The sequence below is a fragment of the Sphaeramia orbicularis genome, chromosome 8, assembly GCF_902148855.1.
Source record: "Sphaeramia orbicularis chromosome 8, fSphaOr1.1, whole genome shotgun sequence".
Taxonomy (NCBI): Eukaryota; Metazoa; Chordata; class Actinopteri; order Kurtiformes; family Apogonidae; genus Sphaeramia; species Sphaeramia orbicularis.
The window spans coordinates 11,454,015-11,467,830 of record NC_043964.1 but is presented as its reverse complement, the minus strand read 5'-3'; the positions used below and the strand labels follow the sequence as shown (position 1 = coordinate 11,467,830).

General features: G+C 34.5%; 1 protein-coding gene across 1 annotated transcript in view; it reads left to right on the top strand.

Moving 5' to 3' along the window:
• The window catches only part of tbcd (tubulin folding cofactor D), a 45,209-nt gene that overhangs the window by 11,305 nt on the left and 20,088 nt on the right, over positions 1-13,816 (top strand). The window contains exons 14-25 of the mRNA XM_030140605.1: positions 2,776-2,932; positions 8,351-8,408; positions 8,495-8,524; positions 8,863-8,948; positions 9,973-10,053; positions 11,884-11,957; positions 12,106-12,223; positions 12,943-13,003; positions 13,089-13,111; positions 13,190-13,221; positions 13,307-13,369; positions 13,457-13,533. Coding sequence (XP_029996465.1) covers positions 2,776-2,932; positions 8,351-8,408; positions 8,495-8,524; positions 8,863-8,948; positions 9,973-10,053; positions 11,884-11,957; positions 12,106-12,223; positions 12,943-13,003; positions 13,089-13,111; positions 13,190-13,221; positions 13,307-13,369; positions 13,457-13,533 — 860 coding nt within the window. The remainder of the gene's footprint in view (positions 1-2,775; positions 2,933-8,350; positions 8,409-8,494; positions 8,525-8,862; positions 8,949-9,972; positions 10,054-11,883; positions 11,958-12,105; positions 12,224-12,942; positions 13,004-13,088; positions 13,112-13,189; positions 13,222-13,306; positions 13,370-13,456; positions 13,534-13,816) is intronic.

Below are 13,816 nucleotides of genomic sequence, written 5' to 3'. Positions count from 1 at the left end.
TGTGTCAGCTCCCAAATGAATGTTTCTCTATATTTAACCTTTTGATATATCATCATTTAGTATGATATTATTCTCTGTATTTTGCATTTTTCAGTGTAAATCATGTATTTTCTTATATTTAATTCATTGATCATGTAGATGTTCATCAAAGCTCAGAGTAAATTCAAAGGTTATTATATCAGAAACAGAAAAAACTGAAGAAAAAAGTGACTTTTTCTGCAAAATATATCATTAACTGAACACAAAAACAAGTGTGTCCATCCCCTGTCATTGATCCAACTCCATGGGTTTTACTGGTGAATCAATGCTGTTGAAGATGACAGGGTTTCCATGGTAACTACGGAGCCTGTGAACGTCCAAATGGGTCATATCTGGGTATTTCTATTATTATAACCTTTATTTAACCAGGAAAAAACCTCATTGAGATTAGAAATCTCTAATCAGCAACAGCAGAAGTTACACAAAATAGAAACCACAGCCATGCATCCACACTAAAAATATACATAAAACACAATAATAGTCAGCTCTATAACCATACATAAAACACTAAAATAAGAACATACATATAAAACACCAGCATTATTTTAAAAGGTACTAATAGTATAACAATATTGTTCCTTAAAAGCATCACAAAGCAGAACCAGATTCAGTCAATTAGGAAAACATCTACATCCAGATTTGTCCTTTTTCCATTCATTTAAAATGACTTTGAATGTATTTAAAGAGACCATGAAAAGATGACAGACTGTATTTTACACCAGTTATTTCCATGTATTGATAGGATTAATGGATCAACAGGTGTTAAACAGTGTATGTCAGTAGATGGTTTTGGATGACTGGATGTTTGGGTCTTTATGGATTAATGTTCAGTGCAATTAATCTAACACTCAGGTAAAAGTACAGGTTTTATAAAAATGTAGCTGACTTTAACTCTCTCCCTTTACCTGCCAGGTGATAAAGTTAATCAGGTTGTAGTTTCTCTGCCTGGCGTTACTTAAAAGAGCTGGTGATTTAATGGTTGTGTCTGAGGGCATAGATGGCGTTCCCACAGTGGAAAAGGACCATGTAGGCAGGCGCTGGCACGAGCACACGCTGGCATTTGTCATGTTTGGATTCAATACATCTTACAATAAAAACTGATAGATTTCATTATCTAGAATACTCCAACAGCATATCCATTTTACTCAGTTATAATTTATCTTTTTGTTGTTTTTACAGTCATTTATTCTAATGAAGCACTTGACACTGTGACACTGATGGTTTTCATTATTGTGTTTTTTTAAAGTCATTTGCACTTTTGATATTTATTTCTGTTAACTTTTGATAATATTCTTCTTGTGAAGCATTTTGTGACCTTACTTGACGAAAAGTGCCATACCAAATAAAGCTTTTGTACTTATATTTAATTAATAGACATGTATTAAAATTATGTAAATGATTCACTTCAGGATTTGTTTGTAGGCCAGGTTTTTTTTTATGTTGCTTTTAACCCTTTCATGCATGAATTGTGAGAACCTTAGTCAAGATTTTTTTCTTCAGTGTTTTTATTCCTCCTTAGGCATGAAAAAAACAATACGATCGATTTTTTTTTTTCTATGGAGTTTCAAAAATATCCATGCATTTAATTTTTGAAGTAAAGAAACATGTGTTTAAAAGCCAATATTAGAAAGTGATATGAAAACAACGAAATAAAACATTTTTAATGTTGCTAATCTGATGTCTTCTCCCATTTTAACATATTCTAATGCTGGTAATTACTCACTTCATGGAGATAATATACAAAAAAAAACCCTTCTTGTCTAACAAATAACAATTTATTTACACTTAAACATGTTAGTGCAGATCAGGTTTATCAAGAACAGCAAAGTTACAGTAATGGTCTGAATGTCAGTGTATGAGATGGTGCGTAAGTGTCCACTGTGTTGGCTGATATGGAACTAAAACAACGAAACCCATGAATATACAAGAGAACAGCTGTAGAATAACTGTCCACTGGAGTGACCTATGCATGAAAGGGTTAATCAAATCAGTGAATTTTCCACAAAAAACGATTGCCTTAAATTAAAGACCCTGGTGCTAGAAGTACTGAAGTCACAAAAAAAGTCTGTTAAAAATATTTATAGGGTGGACTTAGCTAAACAAATGCAACATGTTTATATGCTCAACTTGAATTGTCCAAAAAGGTGACCATTACTTCAATTCAAGTCTTCAATTTGGGATGAACAGATTAATTGAGCTTTTTAATGTCAAATAATTAAGTCAGTTTAAGTCGATTTGTTTTGACGTCATTTGTTAGCACATGCCTTCCATCCAAACCAAAATATGAATAATATTAATTAACAATAAAATAGAAAACCACCAACCCATGAGTCAATGAATTCCAAGTTTGCAATAAAATTTTTTTAAACAGCTTTTACAGATTGAACATATTTCTTGTAGAAAGTTTTAAGTAACAATACTCTTGAGTCCAATTGAGTCAAATAATGCAATACTTGATTTTTTTTTCTGACATTTGCTCTAGTCTTTTGCCTGCTCCACACAAAAAATAAAGAATTAATAAAAAATAAACTAAAGAATAAAGTAATAAAGCAATCAATAAATTACTATGAAGTAAAACATAAATCTCCTTTTTACTCCCATTGTAAATGAACTTTACATGACCGCACTTACCATTTTAACTAATCAAATAATCTGTTTTTTGTGCACATTCCTATTCCTACTCCTATTTCAACCATCTCATGCTTATCACAGTTTCTGTTTTTTCTTTACTTGCAGTTGTGCCGCTCATCATCAAATCCCTGACTTATGAGGAAAAAAGGGGAGCATGCAGCGTCGGGTCCAACGTGCGTGATGCCGCCTGTTACGTGTGCTGGTCGTTCGCCAGAGCGTACGAACCCAAGGAGCTGCAGCCTTTTGTCTCCCAGATCGCCAGGTACCTTTCTTTTTTTTTTTTTTTTTTTGCCATTCCCATAAAACTCACAGCTTGACTAGATCTGTATCTAATAAGGAGACTGTGAAAATAAGAGTGAGTCTCCTGTTAGTAAGTGAGTGAAGTGATTAGGGCGTTTGATAACACACATGTACAGTAGTAATGTTTGTTTTTCTCTTTGGTAAATTATTTTTCTTTTCATTCCTTCTTGGACGCAACAAAACCACACTTATGTTTGCTGTTTGATCTGCTTCCATTTAATGTTTTTATTCTTCTTTGTTGATGAATCACGGTGAAAATAATTAGCCGTAGAAAATCAAGAAGCAGAATACCCTGTTTTAAGTAATCTGTAAAAATTTTTCTTATCAGATTGCAGCATTTTATGGGTTACAAGCTGATAGAAATTTGCATAGTAGCTGTATGGTTTGCCTCTAAGCACCTATTTACTGCCTCAAACCAGTTTTTCTGTGCCACCATCAATCATGCATGTCCCCGTGTAACCAGCTGACACATGCTGCGTTAAGCCCTCATACTCACACAGGCTGCAGAGAACGTTTTTTCAATCACACACATGTTGTTTTGGGACTATGAAGTAATTGTCATATGTTGTTTGACCTTAAGTGCAAACATTAATAGCGTAAATGATGCTTGACGTGGCATCAAGCCCATGCATTTCCATTATATGGTTTTCTGTCTTGACACATTCTCTTCACGTAACTTTGACTCTAATAAAATAATTAATGCAGTTGCTCTTTTTGTGGCTGTTTTGTACCAGCTGTTCTTCATGCGAGCCCTGTTTGATACAGTAAAGACACACTGCACAATTTAATTTAGCCCACACTGAACTGTTAAATCCCTAAATCTCAGGTGCGACTTAGTTAACTGTTTGGGATTTCTGTGCATTTTTAAGACATTATAACCTTTTAAACTTCTGTAAAAGTAAGTAAGAAATGCAACATTTGTGCAACTGAAAAGGTTCTTCTTATGTCACGTTAGCAGTATTTGCATTTCATTAGCCTCAAAGCATAATTGCCTAAGTCACATTTTTTATTAAATCTGCGTAACTTTACTTTCCTAACACTGCTTCTACCTTTTGCAATATTTATGACATCTTGCAAAAAATATGACTTAGGCAATTATGCTATGAGGCTAACGATATGTTGAAACCATGTTTAAAACACAGATGAAATAGCCAAAAAAAGAAGTATTTCTTAAATTTTTTTATGTATTGGTTGTTTATTTTAAGTGTTCGACTTTTTATCTGATTGCTCCAAAGCTAAATGAACTCCTGCCCTATTTTTTGTTAAGTTCAAATTCTAAGAAGTAAAAGCCAAAATATCTAAATGAGCCTTTATCCAGATTAAAGGTGTGAAATGTCAAGACGACATAGCCTTTAAACATCTATAAAAGTAAGTAAACGATGCAACATTTGTGCAACTGAAAAGGTGCTTCTTATTAAGTCACATTTTTGGCCAAATTGTGAAATCTGCGTAACTTTACTCTCGTAACACTGCTGCTTCATTTTGCAATATTTACCATCTGCTGAAAAAATATGATTTATACAATTATGATATGAGGCTAATGAAATGTTGAAACCAGGTTTAACCCATAAAGACCTAGTGCTACTTTTGTGGCACTTCCCAAATGATTTTTTTCTCTATATTTAACCTCTCTGAAGCGATTTATCATTATTTATTATTATTATTATTGTTGTTATTGTCTGTATTTTGCATTTTCTCTGTGAAAATCATGTATTTTCTCATATCGAATTTACTGATCATGTAGTTTTTCATAAAATCTCAGATTAAAATTGAGGGTTATTATATCTAAAACAGAGAAAACTGAAGAAATTGTGACTTTTTACAGCAAAATATATCAATAACTGAATGTACTCCCAGTGTATCGATCCACTGTCATTGATCACACTGTGGGTTTTACTGGTGAATCAATGTTGTAGAAAATGATGGTGTTTCCACAATAACTATGAAGCCTCTGAATGTCCAAATGGGTCAAATCTGATGACCATGAAAAGATGACAAACTCCATTTTACACCAATTATTTACATGTATTAATGGGATTAATGGATCAACAGGTATTAAACATTTTATATCAGTAGATAGTTTTGGTCGCCAGTGGATGTTTGGGTCTTTATAGGTTAAAACACAGATGAAATAGCCAAAAAAAAGGAAGTTTAACACATTTTTTAATGTATTGTTTGTGTATTTTAAGTGTTTGGCTTTTAATCTGATTGTTCCAAAGCCAAATGAACTCCTGCCCTATTTTTGTTAAGTTGAAATGATAAGAATTAAAAGCCAAATTATCTACGTGAGCCTTTATCCAGGATTTAAGGTGTGAAATTTCATCAACAGCCTAGAGGTAGTCTTAAAAAACTAGAGGAGCGTCTTTAAAGTTGCACATCAAACCAACAAGCGGTGTAAAGAGTCAAAGGTGCACGATCATGCCATGACGTACGCTCAGTCTTTGTCAATAGTAACGACTCGCCTCCTACTTGATGTCTTCTCTCAGTGTGCGTGTACGGACCTGCGGCCCTTGACTGTGCAGACCAGCTCTGCAGAGTCAGTTTGAACCCCTTGCGACTACCATTTTCATCAGCAGTCGCGACAACACCCTCCCTCTCCCTAGTCTACAGGATTGCCAGGTTTCGCCTACTGCTGTAGGTTTCGGTCGCCGTTTGGCAGCGGCGCTCAGACAAGCTGGTTCCTGCTCTACTCATCACAGCTTGATGACATTTACAGAAAAATGGCTTTTTGAGATGTGGGACTAAGTGACTTGCGGGCACGCAGATATGCACGCTGCTGTATTTCTGTTACATGCTCGTTTTACTCATTAATTGAAGCAGCCGCAGACATAGTTCCAACTGTACTTAAAGATAATAAGCGATATCAGGGCTGGTTTTTGTTTCTAAACCCCCTGGGCATGGGCAGTTGGTAAATCCAAACAGTCCAGCTCCAGGCCTGGATCTGGTTGTTTGCAATCAGGAAAGTGCAAATGAGGCCAACAGCATTAGTTTCAGGCTGTCATTATGATGTAGAAGTCAGTTTTACCCCCTTTAACAACTGATTTCAAACACACGCCCTCCTGAGACTAATGAGTGGAGGGATATTGATGACAAAGCAGACTCAGTTTCCAGTATTGCAGGGGAGTCATAGTTAATCATACCGTCCTGTGTTTACCTACCGTGCTGGGAAATGTGTCACAATCAGAATCAGTCTCTCAGGGGTGATGTAACCTCTAATTTGTAAGTTTTTATGTCTACAAATTATGTCTGTTTAATGGCACACAGTAACAAAACAGACGCATTTGAATAACGGAACTGTTAAGATTTGTACAAATACAAATCTTGTTTTTTTTCTGCTTTATTTGTGTATTTTATTTATATTATTTATTGCTTTTATCTCTTCACACTTACTGTCTTTTTTTTTTTTTTTCGCTTTTTTGTTGTTTTTATATGCAACTGCGCTATTGTGACTAAGTAATTTCCCTTGTGGATTAATGAAGTTTGTCTAAGTCTAAGTGAACACAGGCACAATGGTCCTTATTAAAATATGGGATTTTGTTGAGATGCAATCAGATTGTTTTCATATGTACATGAAAGGCTAAATGGTTTAGAGTGCACACTTCAACAGGTGATTGAAATCCTTGAAAATGCTTGAATTTCAAGGTTGTCAAGGTCTGAAAAGTGCTTGAATTTTAGTTTTAAGTGCTTGCAGTTCTTACTCTGTGATGTGATTTGTTTATTTGTTTTTACTATTAACTCTGTCAGGTTAGATGGCAAGCCAAAGCTACTTACAGAAAGGTGATTTATTTAGAAAAATAAAAGTTTATGTTAAAAAAGAAAATTAGCAGGTGTTGTCAGGTCAACTCCAGGTACATTTTTATCTTAATCTTTGTTTCAGTGTGATTGGACCTCAAGAACACCAAGTAGCTTCCCTTTTTTTGGATAAAACTTTGTGTTCTGCTTTAATTTCTAAACTTTTTGCTATTATGAAAGATAATTTTGCATATTTATATCATAATACAATGTACATTATTGTGATAAAAAGTGAAAAAAATAATCATGAGTATACGCATTCCTGTAGATATGTATCAAGATTCTTTATTGTCAGTTCACTAGATGCATAACATACAGAGAATTGAGATACTGTTTCTCTCACCTTGTTCAATGTCATGCATTTAAAAAGAGGTAAAAAAAAAAAAAGAAGAAGAAGAAGAAATAAACAGTATAAAGAATAAACTATAACAGAATTTAAAGTCTGCAGTCACGGAAAAAATTATTAGACCATCAAAAGTCATCAAAAACAATGGTTATGCAATCAAGTACTAACTCCTGTGTGTATCATGTGACTAAAACAGACAGAAAAGAAAACATGGAATGCCTAAAAGCACTGTTTTTTGTCAGTACAATGCCATAGATATTGATGTAAGAACTGAAGTGATTTTGGTTATTATCAATAAAACCATGGAAAATGGATAGATATCAGCTCTGAGATTAATGAGCTATTTTTGTTGTTATCATTATATTTGTCCAAAAAAATTTACCTTTAGTTGTACCAGGCATTAAAATGAACAAGAAATTGAAGAAAACAAGGGGTGGTCTAATCATTTTTTCAGCAACTGTATATGTCAGTCCATTTACAGCAGCAGCAGTAGTAGCAATACAGTAATGGTTTTTAGATGAGAAGTAGGGGTATAAGAAAATATCGGTTCTGCAATATATCGCGTTATTTCATTTCACAATACTGTATCGATATTAAAAAGTACTGTATCGATATTTTTAGGTATTTATTCAAATGCAGATATGGTGAAGGTTCATTTTTGTTTTTTGTTCTTTTTTATTTATATTTTATTTATTATTATTTAACACTGTTTTATTAAATAATGGTTGTTTGAAGCATCCTAAAAGCACTTTTTACTGTCTGAGAGGCAGATGTTAGTTCCTTTGGAAACTAGGAGAGTTAGAAAAATTTTGTAATGTAGCATTAGATCCTGTTCTATCAAATAAAAATGTGTTTAGTATTTGTACATATTTCTGGTGTAATTCAATTCTTCCAGGAAATAATCCTTAAAAAAAATGAAAGAAAAGAAACAAACAAGAAATTGCTTTTTTAACAGTATCATGATATATCATGATATATCGTATCGTGATCCTAGTGTTGTGGTTTGTATCGTATTGCCAGATTCTTGCCAATACACACCCCTAGTGAGAAGGTGCATAATGGAAACAAACAGTAGCAGATATGACAGTAGTGCAGTGTTTACCCCAGCGATAAGGTGCAGCGCTGGAAAAATTTAAAAAATGACCCTTAAAAGTGCTTGAATTTGACCTTGAAAAATGTGTACAGACCCTGTTTAAGTTCGAGCTCCTTTTTTTGCATAACATATATCATTTCTGTCTGCAGTGCTTTGCTGATCACAGCTGTGTTTGATCGAAATGTCAATTGCCGCAGAGCTGCCTCTGTAAGTTCTCCGGTCAACGTCCTTTGATTGCTTAAGATATACAGTTTCATGACAGAAGTTAACTTTTGTGTCTCATTTTGTCCCAGGCTGCTTTCCAGGAGAATGTGGGCAGGCAGGTTTGTGACCGCAGTATTGACTACTTGTACTTCATGACTAATAGAATTACTGTGATTTGAAGTCTAATAGCTGCCAAATATCAAGGTCTTGCTCAAACTTGCCTTGTTAGTGAAAGCTTTAACTAATAGCCTGACAGTGAGGTTACAGGGCACCGAGAAATACTAACAGTGCCAGTAGTCCTTGAGGCGCATTATACATCCCACTTAATAACTGAAGTCATTGCATGCATTTGGATTCCAGTAGGTTTTTATTCTATCCACTGCAACATAAACCATTCTTTATAAATGCTTAAAATGTCTCTGTCTCGCTGTTTATTGCTTGATTTATTTCTTCATAGGGGACATTTCCTCATGGTATTGACATCTTAACTACAGCTGACTACTACGCTGTTGGGAATCTCAGCAACTGCTATCTAAACATTAGGTAAGAACCAGTGGATTTCTACCATGAAGTTGAAGTTGCATCATTTAAAGGCCATGCTACCAAATATTAACCCTTAAAGATGAAGACTTTCATCTACATTTAACCTTTACAAAGTGATTTATGATCATTTACAATAAGATTATCATGTGCATTTTGCATTTCTGAGCTACAATTATTATTTTTCTTTATTTTTTTTATGTAAACGGTAAAAAAAAAAAAGTACATTAAAAGTTAATTACATCAGTACGGTTTTCCAAGAAGCAGAACAAAAAGTGACTTTTTCAGCAAAATATATAATTAACTTAACATTAATCAAGCATCTACAACCACTATTATTTGTCAAACTCCATGGATTTTACAGGCGAATCAATGTTTCAGAAGACGACGGTGTTTCCATATTCGCTACTTAGTCTCTGAACGTCCAAATAAGTCATAACTGATGGTGCTGAAAATCAGACAAACTGTATTTTACCGGAATTATTGAAAAGTAGGAATTCAAAAGTTATTAAATGTTATCAGTGGATGTTTTCAGTCATTGTTTAGGTCTTTAAAGGTTAACAAACATCTAACTAAACTGGGATAATTAAACCAAGATACTGAAAGTAAATGTTGGAATGAAAAGTTGTGAGAAGTTTGAATGCATTTAGTGACGTTTATGTAAATGTCTGATGTCCTCTCTGCTTTTGCCCTGGATTTTAAGGGTCTTAATATATCCTAGAACCGATCAAAAACGTATGTTAATATGCATAAACCTTCATGTATGAACTTGGAACTGACTGGATCCAAACAAAACATACATATGTGTCACCAATCACAGAGAAACATTCAAGCAATGAGCATGGAAAAGGTTTCTAGCCTCAGGGTATGACTAGACTGTGAGAGAATTGAAGTGGGAAAAAAAAAACCTACAGCAACATGTAGATTATGACAAATCAGGCAGGACTGGATTATTTTCACTCTCATACATAACACAAGCTCTTTTTTTGTTGCTCTATAAAGCTGGTTTTGCCTTGTTTTTCTGCAGTGTTTATATTGCCAGTTTCCCAGAGTACACCAAAGCCATGATTGACCATTTGGTTGAAATGAAGATCAACCACTGGGACGGGTAAGTGCAGACATCAGCTTCTGCTCATAAATGTCACAGAACATGCAGGGTTTGAATTTCAATGTTGTGTTTTCAAGGTCTGAGAAGTGCTTGGATTTCAGTTTAAAGGGGTCATATTTTGCTAAACCCACTTTTATTAGTCTTTGGTTCATTTATTTGTGTATTTGGACCCTGATAGTTCATAAAGTTTGAATTTGAACCCCCCAGGTGCTGCAAAGCTATCTTTATATCCATTTTGGGAAAAATCGAGTGGATTCCTACAACCCGTTTTAATTCCTTCTTAATTTGTTGCGTCTATAACTAGTTATGTCATGACATTTGCACATATAAGGTCAAGACTTTCGACGAACATTTCTCCGAGTACGCCATAATTGTTTGTCAGCAGCAGCGGTTGTAATAAAAACTGAAAATATGTCCAAACTTTGAGCAAATTAGTTCAGTTGTTGGTTGAACGGGACAGAGCAGCACAGCCAACAACCTGGAGGGGGCTCATACGCATTTAAAGGGCCAGCGCTCAAAATGACCTTTCTGGTGTCATCACTCAGAGCTAGGGTTGAAGATGGACCTGTGGAGTTGAATTAATGAAGAATTCAGACCCAAGTATAGCATTTACAGTTTATGTAGACCACAGGGAAATGTTTGAAAATGCATAATTCCGTTTAAAAAAGCAAAATATTACTCCTTTAAGTACTTGAAAGTGCTTGCAATTATAACTCTGTGACATGACTTATTTATTTATTTTTAATATTGACTCTGCCAGATTAGATGCCAAGCCAAAGCTACTTACACAGAAGTGATACATTTTGAAAAATAAAACTTTATGTCTAAAAAGAAAATTAACCCAGTGTTCTCAGGTCGACTCCAGGTACATTCTTATTTTATTGTTTGTCTGGGTGCAAGTGTGTCTGAAGAACCCCAAATGGCTTCCCTTTTTTTTTGGATAAAACTTTGTTCTCTTTTAATTTCTAAACTTTTTGCTATTATGAAACATAATTCTAGATGTTTATAGCATAATACAATGTACATTATTGTGATAAAAAGTAAAAAAAAAAAAAAAAATCAAGAGTATAAGTCAGGGTTCCCGTGGGATCTTAAAAAATCTTAAAATTGTTGAATTTACAAATCTGCATTTAATGCCTTAAAAAGGTATTAAATTTGGTAGGGTAGGTCTTAAGTTATTTTGCCTTAAATGTGTTAAAAGCTGCACAGAAAGTAACATTAGTCGACTGTCAGTTCCACCCCTTCCAACTTGATAATATATATTAAAATTAGGAACAAGTTATCGCTAACTTTGCAGCCCCCAGTGAGAAATGACTCAGAACAGTGGGATTCAAGGTGTTGGAGTAAAAAGAAACATTTTTCTAAATTCTAGGAGTTGCAAATTTTTTGCTTTTATGGGCATGAAATAGGCTGTGAAATGGGCATTAAATTCTGTTCTAATTAGTCTAAAAAGGTCTCAAAAAGTCTTAAATTTATCTTGTAGGAACCCTGATATGTATTCCAGTAGATATGTATTTTACCCCAGTGATAAGGTGCTGTGCAAGCAAAATTTGAAAATGACCCTTAAAAGTGCTTGAATTTTACCTTGAAAAATGTGTATGAACCCTGAACCAATCTGATCTAAAAAGGTCTCAAAAAGTGTTAAATTTATCTTGTAGGAACCCTGATATGTATTCCAGTAGATATGTATTTTACCCCAGTGATAAGGTGCTGTGCAGGCAAAATTTGAAAATGACCCTTAAAAGTCCTTGAATTTTACCTTGAAAAGTGTGTATGAACCCTGAACATAATACAAGTAGAATTAACCATAAAGTTTTATGTATTTTGCAGCGTTATCCGAGAACTCTCCACCAAGGCGCTCCACAACCTGACGCCTCAAGCACCTGATTACATGGCAACAACAGGTAAACAATGTCATCTTACCTGTTCCCTTGGCAGTGAACACATATCAATCAAAGTGAATTACTCAATGAATAACTTTTGAAAGTGAGAGAATCCCATAATTACTGGTTCTGATGACATGTTTCACCATCTGTTCCTGTTTGGTTTCAGTACTGCCACGACTCTTGCCCATGGCGGTGGGTATGGACCTCCTCGGTCGCCACGGAGCCATCTTGGCGTGTGCAGAGATCACACACGCTCTGTACAAACTGGGCCTTCAGACCAACAAGTAGGCCTTAAAAGATCCCACTTTATTAGACGCGACTGATGAACTGGTAACACTGGTCTACAAGGAAAATGCTTCCAGAGTAAATGTAATGAAGTTTTACCACATGAGAGTCACTGATAAAGAAAAATCAAGTCAAAAATGCTGGTTGGCTGAACTTTCCAAGATACAGCCTTGGATCAAAATGTGAAATTCAAGAATTAACGAGAGAATGGGTTTGACTCAAAAAGGAATATTTGTCTCAGAGCTACAAGATCTAATTCAAAACACTGTCTGTGCATTAGAATACATTCACTTTACAGGTTCTATTTAGTGGAAGATTTATAAAACTATTATATAAATGTACATAAACCAATATATATGTGTAATAACGCTTAATCATATACCTTGAAAACATCAGCAAACCGGCACTTTTGTCATTTATTTTCCAATTAATCTTATTAAAATACGTAACATTTAGCATATTTAATCTCTGAAGCAAATCATTTCTAAAAAAATTGTAGACCAGTGTAATAAGACAGAAGGAACTTTTACATCACAGTTATGTAAAAGTTGGATAATTCCCAAAACATTGCAGACTGGTGTTAAAGTTTGACAGTTTTGCTGCAGGTGTGCTGTTATTGCAGGAAAGCACCAATGAAATGTGTATGAAAAAACACAGACTCTTCTGATATTGAATTATTACCTTGAACATAATGGTGTCACATGTTGTTTCCCTGCAGGACTGTAGTGGATATCATTTCTTCAGAGTGTGTGGATGGATTAAAAAACATTCACCAGATGGTACGTTTACTTCCATTTGTTTCAGACTGATGAACCTGCAGTTATATATCATCTGTTTCTGACTTTCACTGAACATATTTTGCAGCTACACGACAGAAAACAGTACAGGTAAGCAGAATGAGTCAGACTTCGCTGCAGTGATTAAAAGTGTTACTGCACTTTTCTAAATGTTGTTGTTTTGTCCAGAGGTTTTGGTGGAGAGCTAATGAGGCCAGCAGGTAAATCTAGTTTTCATATTACAGCATTCAGAATGGAAGAGATTATAAGTGCAGTGTTATGAGCGTCGTTTGTCTTTTTTTGCAGTGTGTGGTCTTATTGAAAAGCTGTCTCTGTCCAAACTACCTTTTAAAAACGACCCTGTAATCAGTAAGTGTCTCATTTTAAACACTGTTTATTAGGATTTAACACGTCTGAACATTGTGCATTAAAGTATTTACTGACACTGGGTTTCAGCTGGTTGGCAGTGGCTCATTGATGACACCATTAAGACCCTTCACCTGGTCTCCAGTGGAGCAAAAGATGGAATTATGGTGAGTTTAAGATATGAATTAAAGTTGAAGGAAGCTGCAGAGGACAGTTCATTTTTTTTTTTTTTTTTACTTTATCATTATTGATTTCTTCCAAGTTGAAAGGTTGATTTTTTTTTTTTATGTTGAATGAGAGTTGAAGTAAACAGATAATAATAGATAATATAATTATTTATATCAGAACTGTGGCTTATATTTCAGAAATCTAGAGGTTCAATGTTACAAATGTAATGAAAATATGTCAATAGTGAGTTAAAATAAACAAAAAACTGAACCATTAAACCCT